We start from the raw sequence: 27998 nt of genomic DNA on the forward strand, positions 1-27998 counted from the left end.
CTTTCTCTGGGTCTTAGTTCTTTGATCTGCAGACGGGCTGACTCCACACACAACATCCCAGAGGTGGGGCATCCTTGGGGCCAGGCCGACCTCAGGGTGATTCCTCAACGAAGGCGCCCTTGGATCTTCTGGAACTGTCACAGTTGTCCCAGGGCTGGTGAAGAATGTGGATGGTCCCTGCTAGGAGACACGGTGAGCAAGCCTGCAGCCATGGCAGTTCCTCAGGACCGGGTGGTGGAGAAGGTGGTGGGGAACCAGTGATGCAGCTGGCTCCAGTTACTAGGTTCATGACAGGCTCAAGGGAGGCGACCTCTTTAGGGAGATGTGCACAGGGAGAATGGAGCAGGATGTGGCCTCACCAACTGGCCCCGTAGCCATGCCTTAGACTCCGGGTCACACAGGACCTTCTCGTTCCTGGGGAGGTTCTAAGGTCCAGAGAGTTTCCGGCCAGAGGCAGGTGATTTACATGAGCCGTGTCCCTCTCCCCAGGGCCACCCCAGCCCGGGCACCTGGTGGGTCATCACCCACTGTGGGGCTTACATCTTGCAAGGGACCCCAGATAGGGTGTATGCCGTCAAGGCAGACCCTGCTCCATGAATGACTATGTGTCTGATATGGTTTATAGGTGGGGCTGAAGGTGGGCTGCCCTTGAGCAGGATATGTGTCCAGACGTGGGCCCTGACTGCAGCTTGCAGTTAATTCCAGCTGTCTGGGAACCTCCACCTGCTGTCAGTTCCCTGTTATCTTGCTGCTGGGACTCCGGATTCTGCAACACGACCCCTCCCCTCAACACCCACGCTGGGATCCACCCATCCCTCCGCCACCGCCTCTCCCTAGCACTCCATTCACTCATTCACTCACAGAACATCTTTTTTTGGCTGCACTGGGTGTTCGTTGTGGCACGCAGGCTTCTCCTGTTTCAGCATATGTGGGCTCCAACAAGCACAGGCTTGTTGCTCCAAGGCATGTGGAATCTTCCCCGACCAGGGATCGAACCCATGTCCCCTGCATTGGAAGGCAGATCATTAACCACTGGACCACTCCACACATTTATTAAGTACCTACTGTGTGCCATGTACTGTATCAGATATACTACAGGGGAAAAAAAACAGATCTGTCAAAGTGTAAAGTTAAAAGAAAGGACTCTGGAGCTAGGGGGTTCAAGCCCTGGCTCTGCTACTTTCCAGCTGTGTGACCATCAACAAGTATTACAAACCCCAATCGCCTCAACTGTAAAATAGGGCTAAGAATAGTATCTCCCCATGGAGTTGGGGTGAAGATTTGATGCCTTAATACAACGTTTGAAGAGCACTTGGCTCATGGTAAGTGTGCCAAGTGTTTGTGGTTATTAGTCTCATGGTAGATGCATAAAGTGAACTGTAAACAAATAAATAATTGCCAATTATGGCTGGTATTCTGCAGGGAATAAACGGTATGCTGTGGGTAGAGGGGTAGGTGGGGTGGTCAAGAAGGTCTCTCTGAAGAGGTGATTTCTTTGGGGTGCCAATGGAGGAGGAAACAGTCTTGGCAAGAGCAAGGCAAGTGCTTTCCAGTCAGAGAGACCAGCAAGTGAGAATCCCTGAGGTGGCAACAGCTTGGCAGGTGTTGGGAGCAGCAGAAGGCGGAGAGGCAGGCGATCAGGGGGTGAGGAGAGCGCGGCAGGTCCTTGTAAACCACAGAAAGGAGTTTGGCTTTTATCCCAGTGCAGTCGGCAGCCACACCAGGTTTTCAGGTGTTTCTGTAAGTCGTACTGGAGTGTATCACACGTGCAGAAAAGTACATGGATCAGGGCCTTCCCTGGTGGTCCAGTGTCGAAGACTCCGTGCTCCCAATTCAGGGGGTTTGGGTTCGATCCCTGGTCAGGGAACTAGGTCCCACATGCTGCAACTAAAGACACCTCATGCCCCAGAGGAGATCCTGCAGGCCGCAACTAAGACCTGGCAAAGCCAGATAAATAAATATTTTTAAAAAGAAAGAAATGCATACTAATCAGAAGTATGCAGTGCCACAAATTTTCACACACACACACACAACAGAGCAGAAGTGGGGGATGAGGGTGTGGAACCAGATCTGAGATCAAAAGCAGAACACGAGCAGCACCCTGGAATCCCCCTTCCAGGCACCACCACCCCCGGGGTAACCTCCACGCTGACTTTCAACAGCAGAGGGTAGTTCTCCCCGCTTTTTGAGCTCTCTGTGAGTGGAACCATACACCATGTGTGATCTGTGACTGGTTTCTTTCGCTCAACATTGCAAGTAACATTCACCCACCCATTGCAAATGGTGGCAGCTCTCTTTCCTGGGCAGTGCATCACCGTGGCTGTCCCACTGCACACTTAGATGCTCGCCTGTGGGCAGGCACCTGTAACCCCTGACTTTGGTGCCTGTACTTCTGTTTTTTTCTGGTCACTGAAGGGTTTTTTAACATGAAATTGACAAGATCTCCTTTCAACTTCACTCCAGACTCCAATTCCCACATCAGCCCACCACACTGACTCCAGAAGCAGACCAGCTTCAACCTTTTGTTATTTTTTAAATTTTTGGCTGTGCTGGGTCTTCACTACTGCGTGCACACTTTTGGTGACTGGAGGCTGCTCTCGGTGTGGTGCGCGGGCTTCTCGTTGCGGCGGCTTCTCTTGTTTCGGAGCGCGGGCTCTAGGGCCCTCGGACTTCAGTAGGTGTGACGCGTGGGCTCAGTTGCCTGGAAGCACGTGGGATCTTCCTGCACCAGGGATTGAGCCGGTGTCCCAGGCATTGCAAGGGGAATTCTTAACCACTCAACCACCAGGGAAGCCCCTTCATCTTTTAAGAAAATTTATTTTTATTGAAGTATGGTTGATTTACAATGTTGTGCTAATTTCTGCTATACAGCAAAGTGACTCAGATATACACATGAATACATTCTTTTTTAACAGTCTTTGCTGCTATGGTTTATCCCAGGAGATTAGATATAGTTCCCTGTGCTATACAGTAGGATCTTGTTGCTTATCCATTCTAAATGTAATAATTTGCATCTCCTAAGCCCAAACTCTGTCCATCCTTCTTCCTCCCCACTCTCTCTTTGCAACCCACAAGTCTGTTCTCTATGTCTGTGAGTCTGTTCCTGTTTCTTGGATAGGTTCATTTGTGCCATATTTCAGATTCCACAGATAAGTCATATCATAGGGTATTTGTCTTTCTCTTTCTCACTTACTTCATTCAGTATGATAATCTCTAGCTGCATCCATATTGCTGCAAATACCATTATTTCATTCTTTTTTAAGGCTGAATAGTATTCCATTGTCTATATGTACCATATCTCCGGGAGTTGGTGATGGACAGGGAGGCTTGGCGTGCTGCAATTCATGGGGTCGCAAAGAGTTGGACACGACTGAGCGACTGAACTGAACTGAACTGAACTGTAGCTTTTTTATCCATTTGTCTGTCAGTGGACTTTCAGGAGTTTCCCTGTCTTGGCTATTGTCAATAATGTTGCTATGAACATAGGGGTGCCTGCATCTTTTTGAGTTATAGTTTTGTTCAGGTATATGCTCAGGAGTGAGACTGCAGGGTCATATGGTAGCTTTATTTTTAGTTTTCTGAGGAACCTCCATACTGCTTTTCATAGTGGCTGTACCAACTTGCATTCCCTACCAACATCCTCCTACCAACAGTGTAGGAGGGTCCCCTTTTCTCTACCCCTTCTCCAGCATCTGTTACTTGTAGACTTTTTTAATGATGGCCATTCTGACTGGTGTGAGGTATTGGTAGTACCTCACTGTAGTTTTGACTTGCATTTCTCTAATAATTAGTGATGTTGAGCATCTTTTCATGCGTCTACTGGCCATCTGTATGTTTTCTTTGGAGAAAAGTCTAATAATGTCTTCTGCCCGTTTTTCATTTGGGTTATTTGGATTTTTTGTTGTTGACCAACCTCACCTTTTTGCTGCTCCAACAGAAGCCAGTATCAGAATATACCATTTCATGTGCTGATGGTGTGTTTAATTCAATGCTCCCTCCTAATCGGGAACCCTTTAGTGGCTCAGTGTCCTCATGTGGAAAATGGGTCAGTCATCCCAAACTGCAGGTCGCTGGCTATGAAGATTAAGTTAAATGAGAAATGTCAGTGAGAGCCCATGGCCCTTCCTCCTTCCAAGGAGCATAATTAATGCCCTTTGTCTCCTTTTTCTTCAGAATCCATAAAATGAACTGAAAAAGGGGTGCCCCTGTGAGTGAGAGTGAAACTGCCTTCCTGGCTTCCCGGGGTCCTCCTGCCTTCTAGATCAAGGGTGCCCCCTCCCTGCCCCAAGACCAGCACAGACCCAGCTCCTGGACCCCACAGGTTGCTCTCAGTCTCTAAGTCCCAGAGGGTAGATGATCCAGAAACCACTCCTGCCTTAGCACTCTGGCTCGCCACCTGAGAACCCTGCCCCTCCCCACACCATCCCACCCCAGATCCTACAGATCCCCTGAGAAGCCCCACCAGGGACGCACCCAGCCTGCTCTCAGGGTTACTGCGCCCACAGCACGTGGCACCTTCCAGCGCACATCCCAGCCCTTCCTAATGCGTGTGTGCCCCCCTGCCAGACTGTGCCGCCAGGGAGGCACCTGTCCCCCTGTTCCCGGAAGATGGAAGATCGCCCACACCTGGCACTGTGCCTAGCATCCAGCGGGGGCGTCCTAAATATCTCCTGAATGATTCATTCATTCCTTTGGAAAGAAAGCACAGACCCCTAAGTGATTAAGAGTATGGACTTTGAAGTCACATTCACTTAGGTTCAAGTCTTAGCTGACACTTGGCTCTGTGACCTTGGGAAGGTCATCTCACCTCTCTGAGGCTGTTTCTTTCTGCTAAAAAAGCCGGGGGAGAGAGAGAGAGAGAGAGGAATGACCACGACCCCATTAGGTCATTGTGAGGAGTGAGATGACGTTTTACCATTCAGAGAAGGGGCCACCGGCCGCTTCCTGTTTTCTGACCGGTACTTGGGAGGTGCACAGGATCAAGTCTGATTTACAGAAAAAGAAACTGAGGCCCTAGAAAGGGAACAGGATAACTGGGGGTGCGGCCGCTCGGGCTAGAACCGGAGCCTGCGGACTCGGAGCCCAGTGCTCCCGGAGCTCACGGTCAGCACATCCCCAGCCCCCACTCCGACTCATCCTGGGCCTGGGAGCGCGGGGCTGGTCTCGGCCTCGGACGACCCCTGGGATCCGGGGCGCGCTTGGGGATCTTCGGCTCAGACCCCGGAAGCGCCGCGCAGCTCCCGGGAGCGGAGAGAGCGCTCGGGGTTGTCACTTTAAATTAAAGAGAGAGCGGGCGGGCGAGCGCCAGGGAGCGCGCGACGGGCTCCTGGGAGCGTGCCCGGACTGCGGCGCAGCTCCCGACTGCCGCCCCGGCCCGGCCGAGCCCCCGGCCCGCGCCGCGCTCCTCCCAGGCGGGCGCGGGGCGACACTGCAGGGGTGGCTCCTCCGGCGACTGCCGGGCTTGGCGCCGGTGCGTGCGCGCTGCGGGAGGCCGGCAGGAGACGGGAGCCGGGAGCCGAGAGCCCGGAGCCCGAGCCTGAACCCGAACCGGAGCGGCGGCCCCTCCGCGGAGCCCGGGTGAGTACGCGCTCCGAGCGCGGATGAACGCAGTGCCCCCTCGCAGCGCCGGGGACCCCCGGGCTCCGCGCGCCCCGCTCATCTGCACACCCGCGCGAATCACACACCCGCGCCGCGCTTGCACACACAAACGGCCGGCACAGCGCACGCCGGGCGCCCTTCCCCGGCCCGGCCACTCCGCACACTGCGCATCGCCTCGCGCCCCGCACGCCCGCCCCGCGTGTGCACACACGCGGCTCTCTCGGCCATTTACACGCCTCCCCGGCGCCCGCGCTGCACGCACACCTATCACGCTCAAAGCGCCCTGCCTGCCCCCGCTGCCCCGGCCCCGCCTCGCACCTCCTTCCCAGCTCCAGGGTCAGCCTCCCCCCCAACACTTCGGTCCCCAAATATCCTGGGGGTCCCCGCAGCATAGGTGCTGGGTTTTCAGGAAATGCCCCATGTCGCACCCCATTGCCAGGGGGCCCCCGGGGAACCAAGAGGATCATCGGCCTCTGTCTGCTACCACCAGCCTGGGTGGGGAGCTGTCCAGGGTCTCTCTGCCAACCTTTGATGCCATTGCATTTTGGGAGAGGAAGCCTGCCAGTCTCGAGGTCCTGGGGCTGTAGATTTGGGTTGAAGTTGGGGGGAGCTGGGGCCAAACAGGGGGATCTGGAGCCAGGCCTGTGGGTGGAGGATCCCTGAGCCAGCCATCCTAGTGACCCCTCTTCCATGGGCTGCAGACAGACTCAGTGCCCGCCCCCAGCCAATGAGGCCACCCTCTTCACAAAGCACCTAGCAAGTCTGCACCCTGGAATGTCCACCTCTTCCCGAAGCTAGGGAGTGGGTGACAGGTTGGACAGCCGCAGCAGCAGCTATGCCTCCTACTAAGAAATAGGGAAACTGAGGCTCGGAGAGGGCATGAGACTCACCAAAAGGGACACAGCCAGTCTGGAGACAGGTCAAGACCCAAGCCCCCGGCCTCCCCATCCTGAAATCTGAAGCCTTCCCCAAGCAAATTGGGAGAGTGGGGTCTCCCAGCCCGGGGTTCCAGCTTGGACCCTGCTTCTCGTCAGTGCTGGTGACTACGGGCAAGTAGTGCCCTGCCCTCCAGTGTTCTTACCAGTGCCATGGGCAGAGGAGCAGCCCTCTCAGAGGGCAGCAGGGAGGCTGTGCTGAAATAACACCTGGTGAGCCCTTGGTACAGAACTCAGCACACAATATGTGCCCAGGAAATGCCAGCTCCCACCACCCTCTCTGGTTTGTACTGTGGTTTTGTGGGCTTTAGGGAGGGGATGGTGGCAGGATATGGTTATTCCAGAAAGTGGGAGGGAGCCCTTGAAAAGAATTTCAAACCTGAAGCTCCTAGAGAGGCTCCCAGTCTTCGAGATCGAGGGCTCCCCGGTCCCAGCCCCTGATCCTTCCCATTGCCTGCTGGCTTCTGGGTGAAGGGAGCCAAGAGCTGGCTAGCTCGGGGCACTGAGCTAGGACATGGGCTGAGGGGGAGCCCCTCCCCTGCCAGAGTCACCAAATTCCTGGAAAGCCACGTCTTGATAAACTCAGGAGGGGTCCTCGACCCGTGGTCAGATTCCAGTAAGTCTTGTGGTAGGTCTTCCCACCCATCTTCCACCCCCAAAAGGCCTGCTCAGGAGGTGGCATGGTGGCCAGGAGCCCAGGCCCAGATCCCTCGCACCTTGGAGTCAGTCCCAGTGTTGCTACTCATAGGCTGAGTGACTCCAGCCCTGGCTTCCTCATCTGTCAAAGGGAGATCCGTTTACCCATTCAGTGGTCAGGTTTATATCACATGCATACGACGAGCCAGGCACCACGGGAGGCAGTTAGCATGGACTGTGTCTGATTCTTACGGCAAAAGGTAGGTGTTGCTGAGTAGGTATGATTAAGACTACATTTGAACCTAGAGGGGTTTTCAATGAACAAGCTCCCTGCAGTTTAGGTTTTGGAGGATTGGGGCCAGAATGAATGGATGGAGTGAGGAAGGGTGTCAGGACGAGGTTCAGATGAGGGTTTGGGACGGCTCTGGCCCACCCCCGCTGCGCCCCATTTCCTGCGTGTCAGAACTCAGGGCAGCTCTGGCCATGGGCTGCCCTGGGCTCGGGCGTGCCGTGTCAGCATCTTGTTCCAAGCTGGAGCCTCAGCCCCTCTGCCCGGCAAACCTCCAGGCTGCCAGCAGGAGTCTGCGGAGGCTGTTGTAGTGGGTGGGATGGGGTCAGGGGTCTCGGGAGTGGTAAGTAAAGCCATTAAGGAGGGCGCTGGCTGCAGAACGAGCTTTGGCTCGGTCTCAGCTCTCTGCTTACTGGCCGGTGACCTTGGACAGTCACTGACCTTCTCTGAGCCTCACTTTCATCCTCTGTGGAGCGGGAATGAGGACAGGCTCTGCTCCCTAGGGGTCTTGAGCAAGGCCATGGGGAGGGCATCTCTGAAGTCCATACGGGGCTGTGGCTACTAATAGACAAGGTGAGGACGGCATGGCAGGCACAGCTCCACCTCTCCTGGCTGTGCAGCTTTGGGCAAGTCACTTAACCTTTCTGAACCTTCCCTAACTCATCCAAAAGCCTGCTTACCACGCTCATGAACTGAGATGCTTCCAGGGGCCAGCAGGTTCTGAAAGCAAATGCGAGGGTAGAAGATGCCAGGTCCCATCTGAAGGGCGCAGCCTACTCAGCTCTAGCTCTGGCTCTAGGGTGGGGGAGGCTGAGACCCATTATTCCTAAATCTAACTTTTAAAGGGAAGGTGAAAATCTATTTTCTTGTAAACAAACCCATTTTTCAATGGGAAATCTCCCCACTTTTTGAATGCTGGCAACTCACTTTGAGACAAACATACCCCATCCGCAGGTTGGCAGCGCTGCCCACACGATTCCACTGCTCAAAATTGGGAGCCTGGGGTTCTTTTGGACCCTAGTGGCTCAGACGGTAAAGAATCTGCCTGTAGTGAAGGAGACCCAGGTTCCATCCCTGGTTGGGAAGATCCCCTGGAGAAGGGAAAGGCTACCCGCTCCAGTATTCTTACCTGGAGAATGCCATGGACAGAGGAGCCTGGTGGGCTACAGTCCATGGGGTCGCAAAGAGTCGGACGCAACTGAGCAACTAACACTTTCACTTTCACTGGACCATTTACAGGCAAATAATCACAGCAGCTAAGATTTGCCAAACCCCATCTCACTTCCTCCTTCTTCCCTCTTGACACCCTGATAAGGCAGTCATAAACCCCATTTTACAGATGGGACAACTGAGGCTCAGAGCTAGTGAGGGGGAAAATCTGGGGTTCAAAGCTTACTCAGGCTGCCCTCCTCCCAAGAACCTCAGCCTCTCTGTTTCCTCTCCTCCCTCCTCTCAGGCAGAGGTGCTTTGGCCTCCACCCCCTTCACAGGGGTTCTCTGTGGGACCTTCTGGCCTGGCTGAGCCTAGAGTCATTGGTGCCTTCAGTGAACGCACAGCTCCCGGGGTGTTGTGATGAGGGGAGGGGGAAGGGTGGGCCATGTGGTAGCCTTGGAAAGATGGGGGCTTCTTGACAGCCAGATGCCCAATGTGGCAGATACAGGGTTCTGTCCCCAACTATAGGAACTTGCCACTAGGATGTCCTCAGCCCACTCTAATATGCTGCTGGCATGGGCTGTCCCAGTGCAGGAAGTCAGCTTGGGCCGGGTAAGCGGGAAATAAAGCCGATAGTATGATCAGATTCCCAGCAAGTCAGAGGCAGGCCGGGACATGAGTGTTCATATTAACATGTGTGTTTCAACATATCCAGAACCCTTCTGCCAGGAATTAGGGCCACCCTGGGCATGTACACAGTACCTGATTTGGCCGGCAGTCTCTCAGACACCTTTTGAAACCATATGCCCTCCTGCAGTAATGCACAGGGGTTAGGGAGCAAGTGTGGAACAGAATGGCCTGCACTGAACAGTTTCCTAGCTGTGTTGCCTAGGCAAATGACGTCACTGCCCTGCCTCAGGGCTCTCTTCTGCAAACCAGAGATAATAATAGTACTTACCTCAAGGGTTGTTAGAGGATTAAATGAGGTAATGCATATGCAAAGTGCTTACAGCTTGAGTATAAGAAGTACTTGGCAAGGTCCTTATCACCATCTCCAGCCCAGGTTCCAGGAATGAGCTTCTACTTGAACTGGCATGGGTGAAGCCCTTCCTGGTTAGTACGGCCCTCCCATCACCATGACAACTCCCATCTCACCGTGGGAGTAGGGGCATCGTCAGGGAACTGGGAGGGAGCAAGGAGCTGTCTGTGGACCTGGGCAGGCTTCGCCCCAGGGCCCTATCCTCCCCGACTTCTTGAGGCCTCCTGCCCTGGGACCCGCGGCACTTCCACATGTGCTGGAATACCCTGTCTGGGTCAAGGCACCCTACTTCTTGACTTCAAAGCGACAAATTGGGAATCTACCCTAGGATTCTAGAAAATGGTCACTCCCTGATTGGACCCCAGTCCCAAAGGGAGCCCACAGCATCCTTTGAGGAGTTGTAAACGGGTTACGACCCAGGAGCTTTTACTTTCTACTGAATGGTGTTTAGATTTTTTGTGAATTGTTTGCAACATTTAAAAATCAAGAAACCACACGTTAAACAAATACCAGCAGGCTAGATTGGCATTCCTGCAGCAACAGAAAAGCAGCTGCCCTTGGGTAGACAGACACTCTGAGGGTCTGACCACCCACCTCATCCACACCCCCCGACCTGTGGGCACCCCAACTCACCTGCTTGTAACCACCTCTTGGAACCCCGAAGGAATGCAGAGGATGGAAACTATCCTGTCCTTGGGGTCCCTTGAGCTGAGATCCTGACAGCTCACCCTAGCCTTCCTCTACCAAACCCCCACCCCATTTAGAACCTGTCTGCGAGCCAGCTTACTTGTTAGTAAATACAGTAATAAAACCATGAGCAGTCGCCTGGCTTCAGGTAATGAGTTGTATGAGCTCCTAGACCTTTCTAGAACAACTTAGTCAAACCTTCAGTGGTTCATAAAACTTGGGAGTGGAGGATGAGGAGGAAACGGTCCCAAGCATAGAAAGGACTGATAACAGAATATTGCAGAAATGTAGCATTTCTGGTTCAATTTAAACAAAAGCATTTGAACTCAGTCCTGGGGAACACCTGAGGGGCCACTCTAATGAGTAACCAAGTCGCTGATGATCAGCCTGTTGTTGGTAGGATGGAAATGAAATAGGGTTGCCAGATTTAGCAAATACAAATATGGGATGCCGGTGACTTGAGTTTCAGATAAACAGTGAATATTTTTAAGCATGTCCCATGCAATATTTAGACATACTTTTACCAACAATGAATCAGAAATTCACGTGTCCTTGGGCATCTTGCATTTTTGCATCTGGCAGCCCTGAAATGGAGAAGAGGGTGGCAGAAGATGAGTTGGTTGGCGAGTATCACCGATGCAATGGACATGAACTTGGGCAAACTCCAGGAGACAGTGAGGGACAGGGAAGCCTGGTATGCTGCAATCCATGGGATCGCAGAGTCGGACACAACTTAGCGACTGAACAATAAAAACTCTGAAGTGAGGTTTCGGAGTGCTTGAAAAGTGCTTTAAACACTACTTTTTTTTTTTTAAGGGACATTTTCTATGTTATTTTTTAGAGACATCCTTGGCAGTCCAGTGGTTAGGACTCCACATTTTCACTGAGGAGGGCCCAGGTTCCATCCCTGGTCTGGAAACTAAGATCTGAAAAGCCATAGGGACTGGCCAAAAATAAATAAAATGCTATTTTTAAAAGCTGCTACTTTTAAATGATACAAATAAACTTACTTACAAAAGAGAAATAGACTCACAGACTTTGAGAAGGAGCTTATTGTTGCCAGGGGGTGGAAGGATGGGGGAAGGGATAGTTAGGGAGTTTGGAATGGGCATGTACACACTGCGGTATTTTAAATGGATAACAAACAAGGTCTTACTGTATAGCACATGGAACTCTGCTCAGTGTGATGTGGCAGCCTGGATAGGACAGAGGTTTGGGGGAGAATGGATCCATGTATATGGATGGCTGAGTCCCCTCATTGTTCACCTGAACCTATCACAACATTGGTTGCTCATCAGCTATACCCCAATACAAAATAAAAAGTTTAAAATAAATAAAAATCCACTACATTTGCCCAGGCCCCCTCCACCTGAGTGTGAGCACTGGATGCTGGGCATGTGCGGCGTGGCGGGGGGTGGTGACATTTTGAAGCCCCCTCCACTGACTCTCTTCTCCCTTCCAGTCTCACTCCTGGCGGCAGGCGGCATGGCCGTGGACGTGGCAGAATATCACTTGAGCGGTGAGTCCCCGCGGCCAGTGAGCCATCTCACAGGACCCTCCTGCCAGACCCGGGGTAGGGGTGTCAGTGGGACCCCAGTAACAGCCCCGTTCTACTGATAAGGATAGTCACAGAGTTGCCCAAGGTCACACAGCCCTGGTGGCTCAGATGGTAAAGAATCTGCCCGCCATGTGGGAGACCTGGGTTCGATCCCTGAGTTGGGAAGATGCCCTGGAGAAGGGAAAGGGCCACCCACTCCGGTATTCTTGCCTGGAGAATTCCATGGACAGAGGGACCTAGCAGGCTACAGTCGATGGGGTTGCAAAGAGTCGGACAGGACAGAGCAGCTGACGCTATCGCTTTCACACTGGATTGGGACCAGTCTGAGTCTCTTCTGTCTGTTCCAGTTGCTTGCCTTCCTGTGGAAGGACTTGAGGGGATCCCCCAGGAGGCCCCTGTCCTGCTGCTCCCTAAGGTTGAGCCTGCCCTGTGGAATCCGCTGCCCTAGGGCCATTCCTGGAGCCAAATGCAAGGAAAACCAGGAAGGTTGATATCAGATGCACAGGATACTGAACTCAGTGGTCGTCCAGTCTAGCAAAGGCAGCTCCCTTGGGACCAGCCTCAGGACACCAGACACACTCAGGCTGATGGCGGATGGTGTCACAGCTGAAATGCACTCGCCATATTTTCTCCTTCTGTTCCCCTGCCTATTTACAGATGGGAGAAGGGAGGCTCAGGAAAGGGACAGTGACTGAGTAACAGACCCAGGACATGGACCCAGGTCTCCCAGGGCGCAGCTCCCCATCCCTCCACCTCCTCCTCTAGCTCAGCCCCCAGCCAGCCCAGGGCAGAGCTGAAGGACAGACCACCTCTCCCAACTCCCAGCCAGGAATTTTCACTTTCCACCTGCAGGCTCATAAGCCTTGGCTCAGGCCCTGGCGTGGCCTTTGGTGAGTGATGAAACCTCTTTGAGCCTCTACTTACTCATCTGTAAAGTGGGGGTGATGCTGCCAGCCTCTGTGAGCTAACATGTGTGAAGTGCCCAACTGTGCAAACATGGCTCTTGCCCATGCTGTGCCCTTCACCTGGAGTGCTCACTGCCTCTGCCTGGCTAAGTCCTCGAGACTCATGTGAGATTACCAGCACAGAGCTGAAGTCAGGTTATCTATCTCTCAGCTTCCCCGTCTATAAAATAGGGATAATAATAGAACCATCCTCTCAAGGTTGGACTCAGTGGGTTAATATACAGGAAGTGTTTGGAGCAGAGCCTGGCAAAGTGAGGGAACAATTATTCCTAAGGCTGCTTCTCGTCATTCCTGGTCTCAGCTCAGACCTCACTTCCCCAGGGGAACTCTTCCCATACGGTCCTGAGGCTGGTATGCAATAAAATGAGTAAATAAATGAGCATTAACTGTCATCGTTTCATGTCAGCTTCCTAGGGATTTGTCTGTCCTGTCCCCCTTTTGTGCCAACCAGGGTGCTGGCTTCAGGCCCTCACCCCTGGGATCCTCACTCTCAGGGGGACCTGGTGATGCTTAGCCCCCTTGCCGAGTCCACTGCCTGTGTGGACTGTGTCGGCCCCCTGCCAGCACCCAGGCCCCAGTGAGCCTCCTGGGCTGCCTGTGCATCTGGGTGGGAGACCTGCCCCCCCACAACACACACACACTTCGCTCTCCAGTCACCAGGTCCTGCCTCTTCCCATCCCCCATTCACTGGACTTCCTGAGAGCCTGGCCTGCTCTGGGCCCTCTGTAGCTCCTTGTTGTGGTTTTATTTATCCCACAAATTGCATTCTCGCAGCAGAAGTCAGGAGCACACAGGCTTGCTCGCTGTCTCTCCATCCGTGTTTCTTCTGCCCCTTCTCTCCTCTCTCTGGTCCGCCCAGCCCTTGCCTACACGCTGTGTGATTTTTACATCAAAATCATGTGATTATACCGTGTTGGGGATTGATTTTTTTTTTTTCTTCTCTTAACAATACCTGAGACAGTTCTCTGCATTGCCGCGGCGATGTCCTGATGACCTCAATTGTCATTCTCAAAGCCCAGTAACGGTCCCTCCTGAGACAGCGCCACCGGCCCCCACTGGCTCCCTCGGTCAGACCTTGGGGCTGTTTTCAGATTTCTGCTGTTACAAATACAGACTCGCTGGCTCACTGCAGACAGGAAACTTGTTGAGATTTTTCCTTTAGAATAACCGCGCCCCCGCCCCTGGGTGGGACCACTGGATGCACTGGGTGGTGGGTGATTTTGGTGTCATGCCCTCTTTCTGGATGAGGAGTCAGGAGCCAGGGAGGCGAGGTGGCCTCCGGGAGCCAAGGCACCTACACCAGACTCTCTATTTCTCACCCTGGTGGCCTTGAGCCCAGAAATATTAATAGATGTGTTCTTTAGCTTCTGTTAGCCTCAGTTCCCCTCTGGAGACTTCCCAGGTGGCTCAGATATAAAGAATCGGCCCACAGTACAGGAGATCTGGGTTCAATCCCTGGGTTGGGAAGATCCCCAAAGTGGAGGAAGGGACACTGTAGGGTGCTGAGAGCTGGGTAAATGCCAGGGCTGAAGGCTGGGCCCTGCCCTTCTCTGGAACGAGTGTTGTATATTCTGGTGGAGCTGCCTGGGCTCAGCACAGCAGGGGTGGGCTGGGGCCTCCCAGAGCTGCATGACTCCGCCCCAAACGCCCCCTTCCCTCACTGTTAACCGGGCGCTCTGAACTCTCTGAGCTTTGCACATGGGCCTCCCCCCCAACCAGGGACTGAACCCCGGCGCCCTGCACTGAGAGCGGAGAGGCTTAGCCACTGGAGCACCGGGGAAGTACCTTGGCCGCACGCTCCCTGCTGGTCCTGCGTGTCCCAGCTTGGGCGTCCCTCTTTGCGAAACCCCCCGGGCTGTTCTCATCATGGCACCCATCACTGTCCTGTATTGATTTGCCCACCCCCGGGGACTGTGACCCACTTAAGGGACTGAGCCTGGGGCTCCAGGGGGTGCTCGCACATAGTGGGTGCTCAACAGCTGTGTGATGAGAAACCTCCACTCCTGAAACACCCTCCTTACATCTCTCCACCCTGCTGCTGGGGACCTGTGCGGGCAGAGGCGGGTGGGGCAATGGTTACCCCTGCTTGCTCTGGAGTCTGGCTGCCAGAATTGGAGTCCCAGCATCACCCCTTCCTGGTTCTGTGACCTTGGGTAAGTTCTTGTGTGCCTGGGTGTCCCCAATTGAATCAAGTGTAGAGGCAACACTGAGAATGCTTTAGAGGATTGTATTTGCCAACAGTTCAATCTTTTGCAAAATGAACCTTACTATCTCGTTGACGTCTCTGGGGGATTGAAGAACCAGGTTTCCCAGTAGAGTGACGTAACATTCATGATTCTGCCATGGGCCAAGCACTGTGCTACGTGAGGACCTACCCAGCACAGCTGAGGGGGTGGTTAATTACCATTTGGGCACAGTGAGGCTCAGATAAGGAAAATTATTGACTCACCAGTGCCAAAAAGCATCTGAGCTTCTAGATTTGTCCCCAAGCCCTGCACAGCCTACAGCCACCTCTCACTTCTGGCTGGAGTATTTTTATTTGTATGTTGTTTGTTTTCCAGTAATAGTTTTATGGAGCTAAAACTCACATGCCATACATTCACTCACTTAAAAGGTATAGTTCAGTGGGCTGTAGTTAGTCTATCGTGCAAGCATGAGCACAATCAATTTTTAGAATATATTCATCACCCTGGAAAGAATCTCCATACTCCACACCCCCCACCGCTCCCCCCACCAGCTCCTGACACTAATTTACTTTCTGTCTGTAGAGATTTCCCTATTGTGGACATTTCATAGAAGTAGAATCATACAACATACGGTCTTTCGGGACTAGCTCCCTTCACTCGGCATGATGTTTTCAAGGTTTAACCATGTTGTAGCATGATGAATAATATTCCACTGTAAGAAGGTACTACATTTTATTTTTCCATTCATCGACTGATGGACATTGGGTTCTTCTTGATGAAGGTTGAGGCATAAAGGGGGATCATTTCTTTTTCTCCCCCAAGCCCCCTTCCGCTTCCCCTCAGATCCCAGAAGTCTGCTTTGATTATCCAGAAGCAGCAGTCCTCTGAAGGCTGAGAGAACTCAGAGAGGCAAGAACAACCCTAACCGTGTAAAGCCTAAGGAATATTTAACTATTATTCGCAGCTCTTCACCTGCTCTAACCAAGTGTCGCTCCTGCTAGAAATGTGTTTTTGTGGAAAGCGACCAAAAGCAGAAATTAGAGAGTGTATATCTTGTTCAACACTGGGCCCCCAGCACAAAACCTGACATGACAGACACTGAATAAATATTTATTCAGGGACCTGCAGGGGTTCAGGTTCAATCCCTGGCTGGGGAGCGAAGATCCCACATGCCTCAAAGCCAAAAAACCCAACCATAAAACAGAAGTAACATCATAACAAATTCAGTAAAGACTAAAATATATACATAGATATACTTATTCAATAAATAAGCAAGTCGGTGCTGAACTGGGGACTCCCTGGGTGGGGATGTGTAATGATTGAGAGGCCCCAAGGCCCATTAATGAGAGACTACTCTGCCCTTGCCTTCAGTCATCAAGAGCCCCCCTGACTGGGAGGTGGGTGTCTACGCCGCTGGGGCGCTGGCTCTGCTGGGAATTGCAGCCGTGAGCCTGTGGAAGCTCTGGACATCGGGGAGCTTCCCCAGCCCCTCCCCGTTCCCAAACTATGACTACAGATACCTTCAGCAGAAGTATGGCGAGACCTACACGGAGGCCAGGCAGAAGGTGAGGCTTCTGTGCTCGTGGGTGCACACCCCCGCCCCTGCCTCCACCATCCACTCTCATGATTGACCTCACGCCCTCCCCAACTCGCTCCTGGTTAATTTCCTCCTGTGAACAGGGTCCTTTGTCTTCCTCCACATCTCCAACAGAGCCCAGCTAGGTAATCAATGAATACTTGGTGAATGAATGTATGCTTTCCATTTAAAACACCCCTGGGGTGTTAGGAGGTGTTGGGGGCCAGAAGTTAGGAGTTTGTGCTTTCACTCCCAGGGCCTGCGTAAACTGGGTAATCTGGGATGCTGCAAGTGATGCGATGTGGCCAAATTTTAAAAGCAAAGCAAAAAAACCCCCAAACAAACAAACCCTTCCCACCATCCTGTGAAAAATACAGGAAAATAAAAGCAAGAAAAACCTCCCCGAAGGCCACAAGCCAGAGGCAAGCTACTGTGAATTATTTTCCAATATTTTAAATCCAGGCCCCGCCCCAATCTTTTTCCCATGCAGTTTTTATACAATGGATGTCATTTCTCCATAGAATTTAACACCCTACTCTTTTCATCTCACTTAAAGTTGAAGCACTTTCTCATATTGTTGATCATAAACATCATTTTAATGACTGCATAAGATTCTTTTTTATGTCTGTGCCATGATTTACTAAATGCCACCGTAAAGAATACAGTAAGTGGTTTATATGTAAAACGTTGTCTTCGTGTGGGATGACATACTTTGAAAGGATGCCCAGATGTGAAATTACTGTATCAGGGAGTGTAAACATTTTTAGGGCTCTTTATATATTGCTAAACATTTCATCACTTGACACTTGGCAGAGGATTTTTGCTAACATCATGGAGAGTTCCAGAAAGCACAGCCAGAACCGGTTACCAGACAAGGGCCCCTCATGCTTCGCTCATTTGAGGTTTTGGAAGGAATGTTCTCTTACTCTGTTGGGAGGACTGTAAATTGGCACAACTTTTTCAAAGAGTGTTTTGGAACCATGTGTCAAAAGCTGTCAAAAGGACTGTGTTCTTTAAGTCGAGATTTTAAGAAAGCTACTCAATGCTTCATGGTTTATGTCTGTGAAACACAAGATAAACGTCCAACAGTAAGGGAATAGTAACATAAACTATGGCTATCCACTTAACAGCAAATTAATGGAGCCATTAAAACATATGGTAATGAAGACTACCAACAAGAGAGATGCTTACTGTACAAGCTTTTGTTTTCTCAACTCCCAAGATCAATTTAGAAAAAGAAAGATTTGCCTATTAGAGTTAGTGTTCTCCAACATGAAAGCTTTCTCGTGTGGTAGACTTTTTGTAAGCTTCCTTGAGGCTGCTCCATTGTCTGTTGAGTGTCTGTAGCCTAGTGTTCTTACCCGTTCCCCTTCTGCTGGACACTTAGATTGCTAATTATTTTTCCTTTTCATACACATCATCTCAGTGAACATCTTTATTAAAGAAATTCAGTTCATATAAATAAACATTTTGAGAAAAGGCTCTCTTGTATCTTGGATAGAGAGAGAAAACTAAGTAACATGAAATAAAATTAAAGAAGGATGTTTCTAAGGCATGCCCCGTTTTTGCAAAAGGGGAGCTAAGAGGTGTCTTGCGTAAACGGGACTAACCGCATGTCGTCAAGACCAAGCCTATTGCCCTGCGATGCTCCCATGCCCCTTCTCGCCCTAGAGAGTGCCGGCCTGGAATGCGCAGCGCGCCAGCACTAGGGGGCCCCCCAGTCGCAAAGGCAGCCTCAGCATCGAGGACACCTTTGAAAGCATCAGCGAGCTGGGGCCCCTGGAGCTGATGGGCCGGGAGCTGGACCTGGCCCCCTACGGCACCCTCCGGAAATCCCAGTCGGCCGACTCCCTGAACTCCGTCTCCTCCGTGAGCAACAACTTCGGGCAGGACTTCACGCTGGGCCAGGTGGAGGTGAGCATGGACTACGACGCCGCCTCCCACACCCTCCACGTGGCTGTGCTGCAGGGCAAGGACCTCCTGGAGCGGGAGGAAGCCAGCTTCGAGTCTTGTTTCATGCGTGTCAGCCTGCTGCCGGACGAACAGATCGTGGGCATTTCCCGGGTGAGTGGAGGCTTGGGGGCGGGGCAAAGGGGGCGGGGCGGGGGAGCGCCGGACTCGCAGGAGGCAGGCAGGGTTGCTGAGGCAGGCAGGGCTGCTGGGCCAGGCAGGATCTGAGCAGGGCGCTAGAGAGTTTGGATGCTGGTCCCAGGGTGGAAGGTATAGGGAGGACGGACCGGAGAGTCTGGGGCCTCCAGCAAACCTACCTCACGAATCCCGTGTAATTGTCCATTTGTCCATTGTGTCAGCTTCAGGTCCTGGCAGGGAAGGGATGGCAGGTTCACGTTGGCTCGTTTGGGGAGAGTTTGGTAACAGGACTGTTATAAAGCTGTGGTGGTATGTAGGGCGACCTCAGGGATGGTGTGGTACCCTGGTCCAAGGGGATGGGGGCAGGGGAAGTTACCCAGAGACCACTGTGTGCCAAGGGCCATCTGGATAAGGACTATGTCCTTTGGTTAAGGGGCGTGGTCAACTCGTAGCCATCCTGCGGAGAAGGACTGGAGGAATAAGCACCCTGACCTCCCTCCAGCTTCTGTTTTCCCTCCAGTGACCCCTCCCGGCCAACCCCAAGGGAGCCTGTTGATGTAGCCCTTGGAGGTCAGCTCCTGGGGCTGAAAGGAGGGAAGGTGGAGAATAAGCTGGAAAGGGCACGAAAAGGGACCCAGCAACCTGCTCCAGGCTTCCGCTCCAGATGGCACCCCTGCCTTGCCAAGAGAGAGCCAGGTCTACACGAGATGCCATAGTGCCAGGCACCAGCAGACAAGGTCAGCCCAGCACGGCCTCTGACCACAGCAGGAGAAGTCTGAGGTCCAGGGCCCAGCATCCAGTCCTGCTTCCCGTGCTGAAAACAGGCTGCTCCTCAGCAGTGCAGACTGTCATTCCCCTCCTGTCCCACTCTGCCCCTCATTCCAGGAGGGTCTAGAACCAACGTAGGGCTGAGGTGAGGAGGCCAGCTTCAAAGAGGCAGTCCAGGGGATGATTAGGAGCAGCACCCTGGAGCCTGACTGCCTGGGTTCAAATCCTGCTTCTCTGCTTCCTTGAAGTGTGACCTGGAGTGAGTCACTTCAACACTCTGTGACTCAGTTTCCCCATCTGTCAGATGGGCATCATCATGTTTGAGGAAGGAATGCATTAATATCTACAAAGTCCTGGGACTTCCCTGGTGGTCCAGCAGCTAAGATTGTGCTCCCAAAGCAGGGGGCCTGGGTTGGACAGCAGGGAACTAGATCCCACACGCTGCAACTAAGACCTAGCACAGCCAAATATATTCAGTGCTTAGTCATGTCCGACTCTGCGACCCCACGGACTATAGCCTGCCAGGCTCCTCTGTCCATGGGATTTTCCAAGCAAGAATACTGGAGTGGGTTGCCATTTCCTTCTCATATATGTATGTATTATATATATATATATAAAGTCCTTAGCCTAGTCCTTGGTCAGCTCTCCATGGATTGTCTGTCAGGACCGTGAAGCATTTCTCTCGAGCCCAGAGCCATGCTGCCTGCGGCCTCAGCTGCTTGGAGGACCCTGGGTGGTTCTGGGTCCATCCCCTGAGGGGACAGGTTGACAGCTGCTTCCACAGCCTGATGTGTGCTGAGAATCTGGTTCACAGCGCCCGGCCCATCTGCATCCCTCTCATTAGCCCCAAGGACAGGGGTGGACTGAGGGCATCTTACAGATGAGGAAACTGAGGCTCTAGAAGTCCTTTGCCCACGAGAACCCCAGCAAGTGAGCCGGAGATCCAGAACTCGACCCCAGAGTTCTCCATCTACATGCTTGATCAGGGAGCCTGCACTCCTATGGGCAGGGGACAATCAAGAGGCTGGTTTGGCCAGAGGAAGGAATTTAGAGTTGAAGATCATGGAGAGCCTGAATGCCAGGGTCAGGATCAGGAGGTGGGCTTTGTCTGATGGGGGAGGAGCCCTTGATGCTTGAGCGGGTGACCGGGTCGGGGATGTAGCCCCCAGGGCGGTGTAAGAGCCTATCCTCAGCCCAGAGCGTGACCGGAGCATGTGGCTCATGACACTTGGAGGTGCTGACAGGTTTATTCCCAGAAATGCAGGCGCCTTAGCACCCTAGCCCAGCCAATCCCAGTGAGTAGGGGGGGCAGCTCCCCGGCTTCAGGAGAGGTACCAGGGATGACAGCTCCTCTCTTAAAATATCACCAGGCAGTGACTAAGGCAGCCCCCCACGGAGTGGGGAGCAGGGCCCGCGCACGCACCTGCCCGGGTGACTGCCCACGGCTTCCTGGGAGGAGGCCAGTGGCGCCCACCAGGCAGGACTAGGCTTAGAAACAGAGTCTTCCCAGCCTGGCCTCATCATTCCATCCATCCATCTGCCCCATGACATTCAGACCGTCCTGGGCCAGGCCCCACGAGGGCTGGACATCTAAGGCTCTCAGCTTCACAGACAGTTATCCCTCCTCACTGTATGCCTGGCCCCAGGGCTGGACTTGAATGTGTGCCAAAAAGATGGCCATCTCAGCTGGCATATGGCAAGGGTTCTGTGGAGCCATGGACGCTGAAGATGGGAATTAGTTGAGGTCAGCTTGTCAAGCTTTGAATGCCAGCCTACTAGATGCTCACCTCTGAGAAGAGGACATCAGGGCTTTTATATCATCAGGGCTGAGCCACCAAAGAAAGGATAGACATTGAGGTGTGGGGTCAACAGAGCCTGATGGTAGCCCAGGTCTCCAGACTCCCCCGTCCAGTGCTCTCTCCCTACCGTGGCCTCGCCGGCATCTTCTGCCGCCTCCTCCCCAGCATCAGACCTCCTTCCACCGCCCTTCCTCTCTGCAGATCCAGAGGAATGCCTACTCCATCTTCTTCGATGAGAAGTTCTCCATCCCGCTGGACCCCGCAGCCCTGGAGGAGAAGAGCCTGCGATTTTCAGTGTTTGGCATCGATGAAGATGAGCGGAATGTGAGCACGGGGGTGGTGGAGCTGAAGCTCTCTGTCCTTGACCTCCCGCTACAGCCCTTCAGCGGCTGGCTCTACCTGCAGGACCAGAACAAGGTCAGTCTGCCCACCTGCACGTGCCAGGATGGCATCACTGGTGTATACTTTAGATGAGGGAATACACTGTCCTCAAAACAGCCTTAGTGCCAACATCTTTAGATTAGGTCAGTTGGTAAAGAATCCGCCTGCAATGCAGGAAACCCTAGTTCGATTCCTGGGTCAGGAAGATCCGCTGGAGAAGGGATGGGTTACCCACTCCAGTATTCTTGGGCTTCCCTTGTGGCTCAGCTGGTAAAGAATCCTCCTGCAATACAGGAGACCTGGATTTGATCCCTGGGTTGGGAAGATCCCCTGGAGAAGGGAAAGGCTACCCACTCCAGTATTCTGGCCGAGAGAATTCCATGGACTATATAGCCCATGGGGTCAGAAAGAGTCGGACACGACTGAGAGACTTTCTCTTTCACTTTTAGGAGATTAGAGAAAGAGAGCCACAGTCAAAGAAACTCAGATTACTGCGTGCAAATGAATAGCTCCCTGACCGCTGCTCACAGCTCTTCTGCTGCTCCTACCAGCAAACCTTAAGAAGCTCTGCTCCTGTAGAGGTTCTGTTAGGGAAGTGCCTCTCTGGCCCTCGAGTGAGTTAGTTCAGACGCAGGCCAAGCTGAAGTTCAGCCTCCTAAGTGTAGCAGTTCTTGGGGAGCATCACTGTTTTTCAAGCAAGCGAATGTGATAGTGTTCATCACTCAGTCTTTGCGACCCTATCAACTGTAGCCCGCCAGGCTCCTCTGTCCATGAAAGTCTCCAGACAAGAATACTGGTGTGGGTTGCAACTCCCTTCTCCAGGGGGGTCTTCCTGACCCACGGATCGAACCCAGGCCTCCTGCATTGCAGGCAGATTCTTTACCATCTGAGCCGATATGAAGCAAAGGATCTGCTCATTTCAGTCCACTGAGACCCTCTAAGCGCTACAACCACAGAATGTTTTCTTCGGTCTGGAATGAGGGAATGCCTTTGTTGCCACATTTGACAGGCAACCTCTGGTCCTCCTTCCAAGGCAGGACCATACCCCGTGGGGGGTGGGGAGGGTGCCATGGAGTAGGCGAGGGGTCCCTCTCTCAGTCCCACCAGCTTGGTGCCCTGGGGTAAGGAGCTCCAAGAGCAGCAGCTTCTCAGTGGAGAAGGAAGGTCAGAAGCCCTCTGAGCCACGCACGTGTCCTCCAGGCTGCTGACGCTGTGGGCGAGATCCTACTGTCCCTCAGCTACCTCCCGACGGCCGAGCGCCTGACCGTGGTCGTGGTGAAAGCCAAGAATCTCATCTGGACCAACGACAAGACCACAGCGGGTAAGGCCCCACTGGCTGCCTGGCTCCTCCTCTGTGTGGCAGGTGGGAGCTGCGCCCTAGCTGCTAAGCCCTGGGGACTTGGGGGCATCAGCAGGTATAGGGCCCAGCGCCAGGCTCGCCACCCCCGGCCTAGGCTTGGCTCAGGAGCTCTGCATGGTGGGAAGATTAATCTAGCTGGGGAAACATGGGACCCATGGAGGAGGACAGGGAGCCCCTGGGGGAGGGATGCGACTCTGAGAGCAGGAGGCTGGGGCACTGGTTGTGAAACCACAGTGGGCAATCCCAGAGTCTGGACTGCATCCCAGATCCCAAACGGGGACCAGGGCCACTGAGTCGGTGTGGGTATCAGGGGGGGCCTGATGTCTCAGGTCTGCGTGAGCCTCAGCCCCTGGCAACTGAAGACTGGGGGCTGCAGGAGCCTGACTGGGAGCCTGGGGGACCCTGGGTCCCAGCAGGTGTAGCAAGGACACCCCAGCAGGTGGTGACGAGCAGACAGCAACTCGTTATTCCAGAGCCCCACGTCCTTGAGTCAGGCTCCACTGAACGGGCGCCGGGTGAGTCAGAGCTGACGTTTGCATTTGGGCCATTTATAAAGTGAAAAATGATGGCTCTGCAGAGCTCCCCCAGCATCATGCGAGGGGAGCATGCACATGGGCTGGGAGGCAGGCTGCCAGAGTCCAAAGCCCAGCTCTTCTCTTGACGTGCGTGTGAGCCTCAGTTTTCTCATCTGTTAAATAGGAAAGAAATAAAGGACTCATGGCAGAACTTCAGGAGAGAATGGTGATAGTGAAGGCTTGCGGGGACTTCCCTGGTGGTCCAGCGGCTACCATTCTGCATTCCCAATCCAGGCGGTCTAGGTTCAATCCCCGGTCAGGGAACTAGATCCTACATGTCGCAACTAAGAGTTCACAGGCCACAAAGAAAATTGAAGATCGTGCCTGCTGCAACTAAGATCTGGCACAGCCAAAGAGCTGTGTTAAAAAAACAGTGAATGATTGGGGAGTTTGGAACCAGTGCGCTGCTGTGACTGGGCAGGTCTGTGCCAAGTGAGTGTGGCACTGGTCCTCACCCCACCCTCCTCCCCACCCACAGATCCCTTTGTCAAGGTGTACCTACTGCAGGATGGGAGGAAGATGAGCAAAAAGAAGACAGCTGTGAAGAGGGACGACCCTAACCCAGTGTTCAATGAAGCCATGATCTTCTCCGTGCCGGCCATTGTGCTCCAGGTGAGGGGGGATAGCACAGGGGAGGGGCCCTCCACTCCCTCCAGCCTGATCCTCGGGGCTCCTTCAGGTAGTGATGGTTGGCCCTAAGCCATCCCCTTTCTAGTCGAGCAGCGTGTACTGAGCACCCGCTAGGTACCTGCCCTCTGGTGGGTCCTAGGGATACAGGCACTGCTTCCTGGGAGCTCACAGCAGACAAGCAGGGAAGTCCCCAGACAGTGCCAGCCCACGAGGAACACCCAGACCTTGGCAGTCAGGCTCGGCCGGGCAGGTGGGGATAGCTAAGCTGAGATCTGGGGGAAGACGGTTCCCAGGGGAGGGAACTGCACAGCCCTAGGGATGAGCCGGGGCTGGGCCAAGTCCCGAAGGTCAGGCCCCCATTCTCCTGAAGTTCTACCTACAGAGGCCTGGCTGACCTCCCCAGAGGCCCCTGGCCTTCAGAAGGCAATATGCTCCAGGGAGACCCCCTTCCCAGCACAGATATCACAGATCAAGGGTGAGAGGACTGAAGGTAAGCATGGCTTACCAGGGCCATGCTGGTAAGCTGGCTTGCCTGCCTCAGAGGATGGGGAGCTCATCACCTTCCCTTACTCTTTCCTTCCATCCGTCTTTTTTGTGCCTTAAGCCCAAATCTGCCCCTGGGCCCTGGGGCTGTACAGAAATCCCCTGGTCTCCCCTCTTGGGACACCCTGTCTGAATTTGAAAACCCAGAACTCTGCCTCACTCTGGGTGTTTCGAATCCAGGCAGACATCTCAGCGTCCCTGGCTGGTCCTCCCCTGCCACTCTCATGGGGCAGGCCACCCCTCTGCCCCCCGCTTCCCCTAGGTGGTCATCCTGCCACTTCTCCTGCTTCACCGCCTCTTAGGGCGGGCTGACTCTTGGGACAAAGCGGGGTGAGGGGTTGCTGAGGGGTGGGGGAGAGGAAGGAGAGAAGTCACGCTGGGTTCCAGTCTCAGCTTCACTACTTTGATCTCAAGCAACTTCTTTCCTCCCTTCCTAAATTATGAGTCCAACATAGTATCTCAGGCACAACATCAGACATCCATAATGCTCTGACTCTGCGCTTTTTAACTCATTTTGTTCCTGGAACAGATAGGAACTATGATTACCACCGTTTTAGAGATGGGGAAACTGACATAGAAAGAGCCCAAGTCATTGCCCAAGGTCACCCAGCAAGGAAGCATTGAGGCGGGGCTGTGGGGTCAGACAGGTCAGAGATGAAGACTCAGGGGGCCATGCCTGACACCCGACTGGGGTCTGGGGGCCATGGGGGACCTCTGGCACCGCCCCTGGTCCCCAGCACCCATGTCACTTCCTCCCCAGGACCTGTCTCTCCGTGTGACGGTGGCTGAGAGCAGCAGTGACGGCCGTGGGGACAACGTGGGCCACGTCATCATCGGGCCGTCAGCCAGTGGCATGGGCACCACCCACTGGAACCAGATGCTGGCCACGCTGCGCAGGCCCGTGTCCATGTGGCACCCCGTCCGGCGAAACTAACAGCCAGGGCAGGGCCGGGGTGGGCACTGGAGCCCAGCACGAGCCGAGCTCTGACACCCTTCTCTGTCATCCAGCCGGAACCGTGAACGCCGGGGTCCCCGGTAGAGTCCCCGTGAGCCATCATAATCCCTCTGTGTGGGCTGCGGTGGAGGAACAGGCCTGGCTGGATGTCAAGGGACCCAGGGCTGTCTCCCACTGAGGACCAGCTGTGGCTGCGCCGGGACCCGAGGAGCGCAGCCAGGCATCGGCCCCCTGTGCCCCCATTTTCAGATCCCCAGCAGGTCTGTCCCTCGGCCTGGGGGGCCTTGGCCTCTCAGAGCTCCCCACACCCCACCTCTGCTGGGAAGCCATGCACAGGGACCCTGTGAGTCTCGGGGGCCAGCTGCTGTGCGAGGGGCTGGGGTGACGTGAACAAGGCTGGCCCCTAGGAGGTCAGGGAGATGAGATCCCCCTGCCCCGGTGATCTGCTCGGTGCAGATGGCAGCCCTGCCACCAGGACCTGTGGAGGGCTTAGGGGGACAGGGAGGAATGGGGGGCAGCATGGAGCTGCGCTGGGAGGGGCAGGGAGAGAGCTGAGCCCCAGGCCACAGCCCAGCCTTGGCCTAGCTGGGCAGGATGTCACAAACGCAGTCCTCCACCTGCTGCCATGGGCACGAGGGCCTCTCTCTGGGCAGGAGGAGGGACCAAGGGACCAGGCCAAGCGGTGGCCCGCAGGCCACCTGGGACAGCACCTCCAGCCTCATCCCCTGTGAAATCTGATCCCTAGAACCATAACCCTCATAAGGCCCAGGGGTCCAAAGAGGCCCAGCCCCAGCCCAGGCCAGCCCAGGGCCAGGGACACACAGCTGGCCAGCCCCTGCAGCCTGGGAGACCTCCACTCTTCAACCCAGATCTGTGTTTAGCCCCACACAAATCAGGCACTGGCTCCACTGTGTTGGTTGGCGTCCCTCCAGGCCAGGCCCTGTGGGGAAAAGAGATGCCTCAGCTGAGGGGGGCTGGGGGCAATGGGGTGGACAGGATACAGGCTGCCAGGGGCATGGGCGAGGCCTCTGTGGGCACAGGCTCCTGGGAGGACGAGGTGGAGTCCCCGGGGCGGGACCTTGGAGAAGGGGTGGCCAGAGTGGCGGTCGGGGGGACGTTGAGGGGGGTCAGGATGGAGTTGGGGGACAGGTTTGAAGCCCAGGGAAGGAAGGAGGTGGCTCTGGAGCCCAGTTCAAACCATCAGAACATCAGATGCCTGAGGCTGAGCTCCAGAAGCAGACCCTGAATTTCTCAGGCGAGGGGTTGACTCGAGGAGAGCCATCAGGAGAAACATTTATGGCCAGGATGGAGCTCTGGGGCAAGAGAGGAGGCCGGCAGGTTGTGGCTTCAGGGGAGCCCAGCTTTGGCCCTCTGGGGAGGGGGTGCTCTGCGTGTGGATGACACCCCAGGGGGCTCCAGCCTGGAAGCCAGGGCAGGGCTGTTACAGGCCCACAGGAGTCTGGCTCCTACCCCACCCTACCTCGAGGGGAGGCGTGCCTGGCCTTCCAGGTGTTACCAAGGCAGCTCCATGCAGAGGCAGCCCCAGAGAAGTAGGCGGGGGTGTGCCTCTCGCCCTGAGGGGGATGGGATGGGGGTGGGGAGGAGACACGGCAACAGGCCCCGCAGGTCCACCCTCGGGTGAGAGGTGGGTTCTCCCGCTGGCTGCCTCTAGAGACCCAGGCTCACCCAGGTAGGTTGGGGGGCCCCCAGTGAGGTCAGGGGGCCCTGGGGTGGTCACGGGAGAGAGCCCCAGATGGTGGCTCTCCCCACCTGACGCGGCTGTGGCCCAGCCCTGAGACCAGGCTGTCCACTGGGTGGAGGTCTACGTACCCCAGGCCAGCCCAGGGCCGGGGGACATGCAGCTGGCCAGCCCCTGCAGCCTGGGAGACCTTCCACTCTTTTCAGCCCAGTGGCTCTGCCTTGCAGACCGTGTTGTGTACCCCCACTTCTGGACTCCCTCCGCCCCTCCCCCTAACTGCATGAAATGCTGACTCTGCACCTGGATGGGCATGGTGGGGACCAAGTATGTTGACTGGAATGATTCTAGAACCAAAATAAAGCTGGGGCAGGAAGGAGGGGGCTGCCAGGGAGCCCCGCTCGCCCCAAATCACCTTTGTCTCCGGAAATCAGGCACTCGGGCCTCCGTGAGGGTTGCTGTGAGCACACCTTCCCCTGCTGCTTGGACGCCAGAGGGGCAGGAGGCTCCCCCATGGGGAGACCATCCCAAGGACCAATGCCCTCAGGCTGGCAGGGCATCTCTGAGAAGGGGCCCCGCCTG

At 54.5% G+C, this 27998-nt stretch overlaps 1 protein-coding gene across 2 annotated transcripts; it reads left to right on the forward strand.

The window, feature by feature from the left end:
• The first annotated feature begins 5525 nt into the window (after positions 1 to 5525).
• Positions 5526 to 27846, forward strand: SYT12 (synaptotagmin 12). Of its 2 annotated transcripts, XM_040256425.1 has the most exons (8): positions 5526 to 5577; positions 11799 to 11855; positions 16417 to 16610; positions 18293 to 18685; positions 21478 to 21693; positions 22858 to 22978; positions 24071 to 24204; positions 25526 to 27846. In XM_040256425.1, the coding sequence occupies exons 2-8, from the start codon at positions 11822 to 11824 to the stop codon at positions 25697 to 25699; spliced, it is 1266 nt and encodes a 421-aa protein (XP_040112359.1). In that variant the 5' UTR covers positions 5526 to 5577; positions 11799 to 11821; the 3' UTR covers positions 25700 to 27846. The 2 variants fall into 2 exon arrangements, with proteins under 2 accessions (XP_040112359.1, XP_040112358.1); XM_040256424.1 differs by lacking the exon at positions 5526 to 5577 and having other exon boundaries at positions 11515 to 11855.
• Positions 27847 to 27998: the final 152 nt, after the last annotated feature.

The sequence above is a fragment of the Oryx dammah genome, unplaced genomic scaffold (assembly GCF_014754425.2).
Source record: "Oryx dammah isolate SB20612 unplaced genomic scaffold, SCBI_Odam_1.1 HiC_scaffold_15, whole genome shotgun sequence".
Taxonomy (NCBI): Eukaryota; Metazoa; Chordata; class Mammalia; order Artiodactyla; family Bovidae; genus Oryx; species Oryx dammah.

What these genes read in the sequence shown, in the direction of transcription:
- SYT12 (XM_040256424.1), top strand. Translation starts at nt 11,723, where the DNA reads ATGCTGGGCATGTGCGGCGTGGCGGGGGGTGGTGACATTTTGAAGCCC. An exon ending in AGATCGTGGGCATTTCCCGG is followed by an intron (nt 18,686 to 21,477) that starts GTGAGTGGAGGC and finishes TCCTCTCTGCAG; the next exon opens with ATCCAGAGGAATGCCTACTC. An exon ending in ACCTGCAGGACCAGAACAAG is followed by an intron (nt 21,694 to 22,857) that starts GTCAGTCTGCCC and finishes CGTGTCCTCCAG; the next exon opens with GCTGCTGACGCTGTGGGCGA.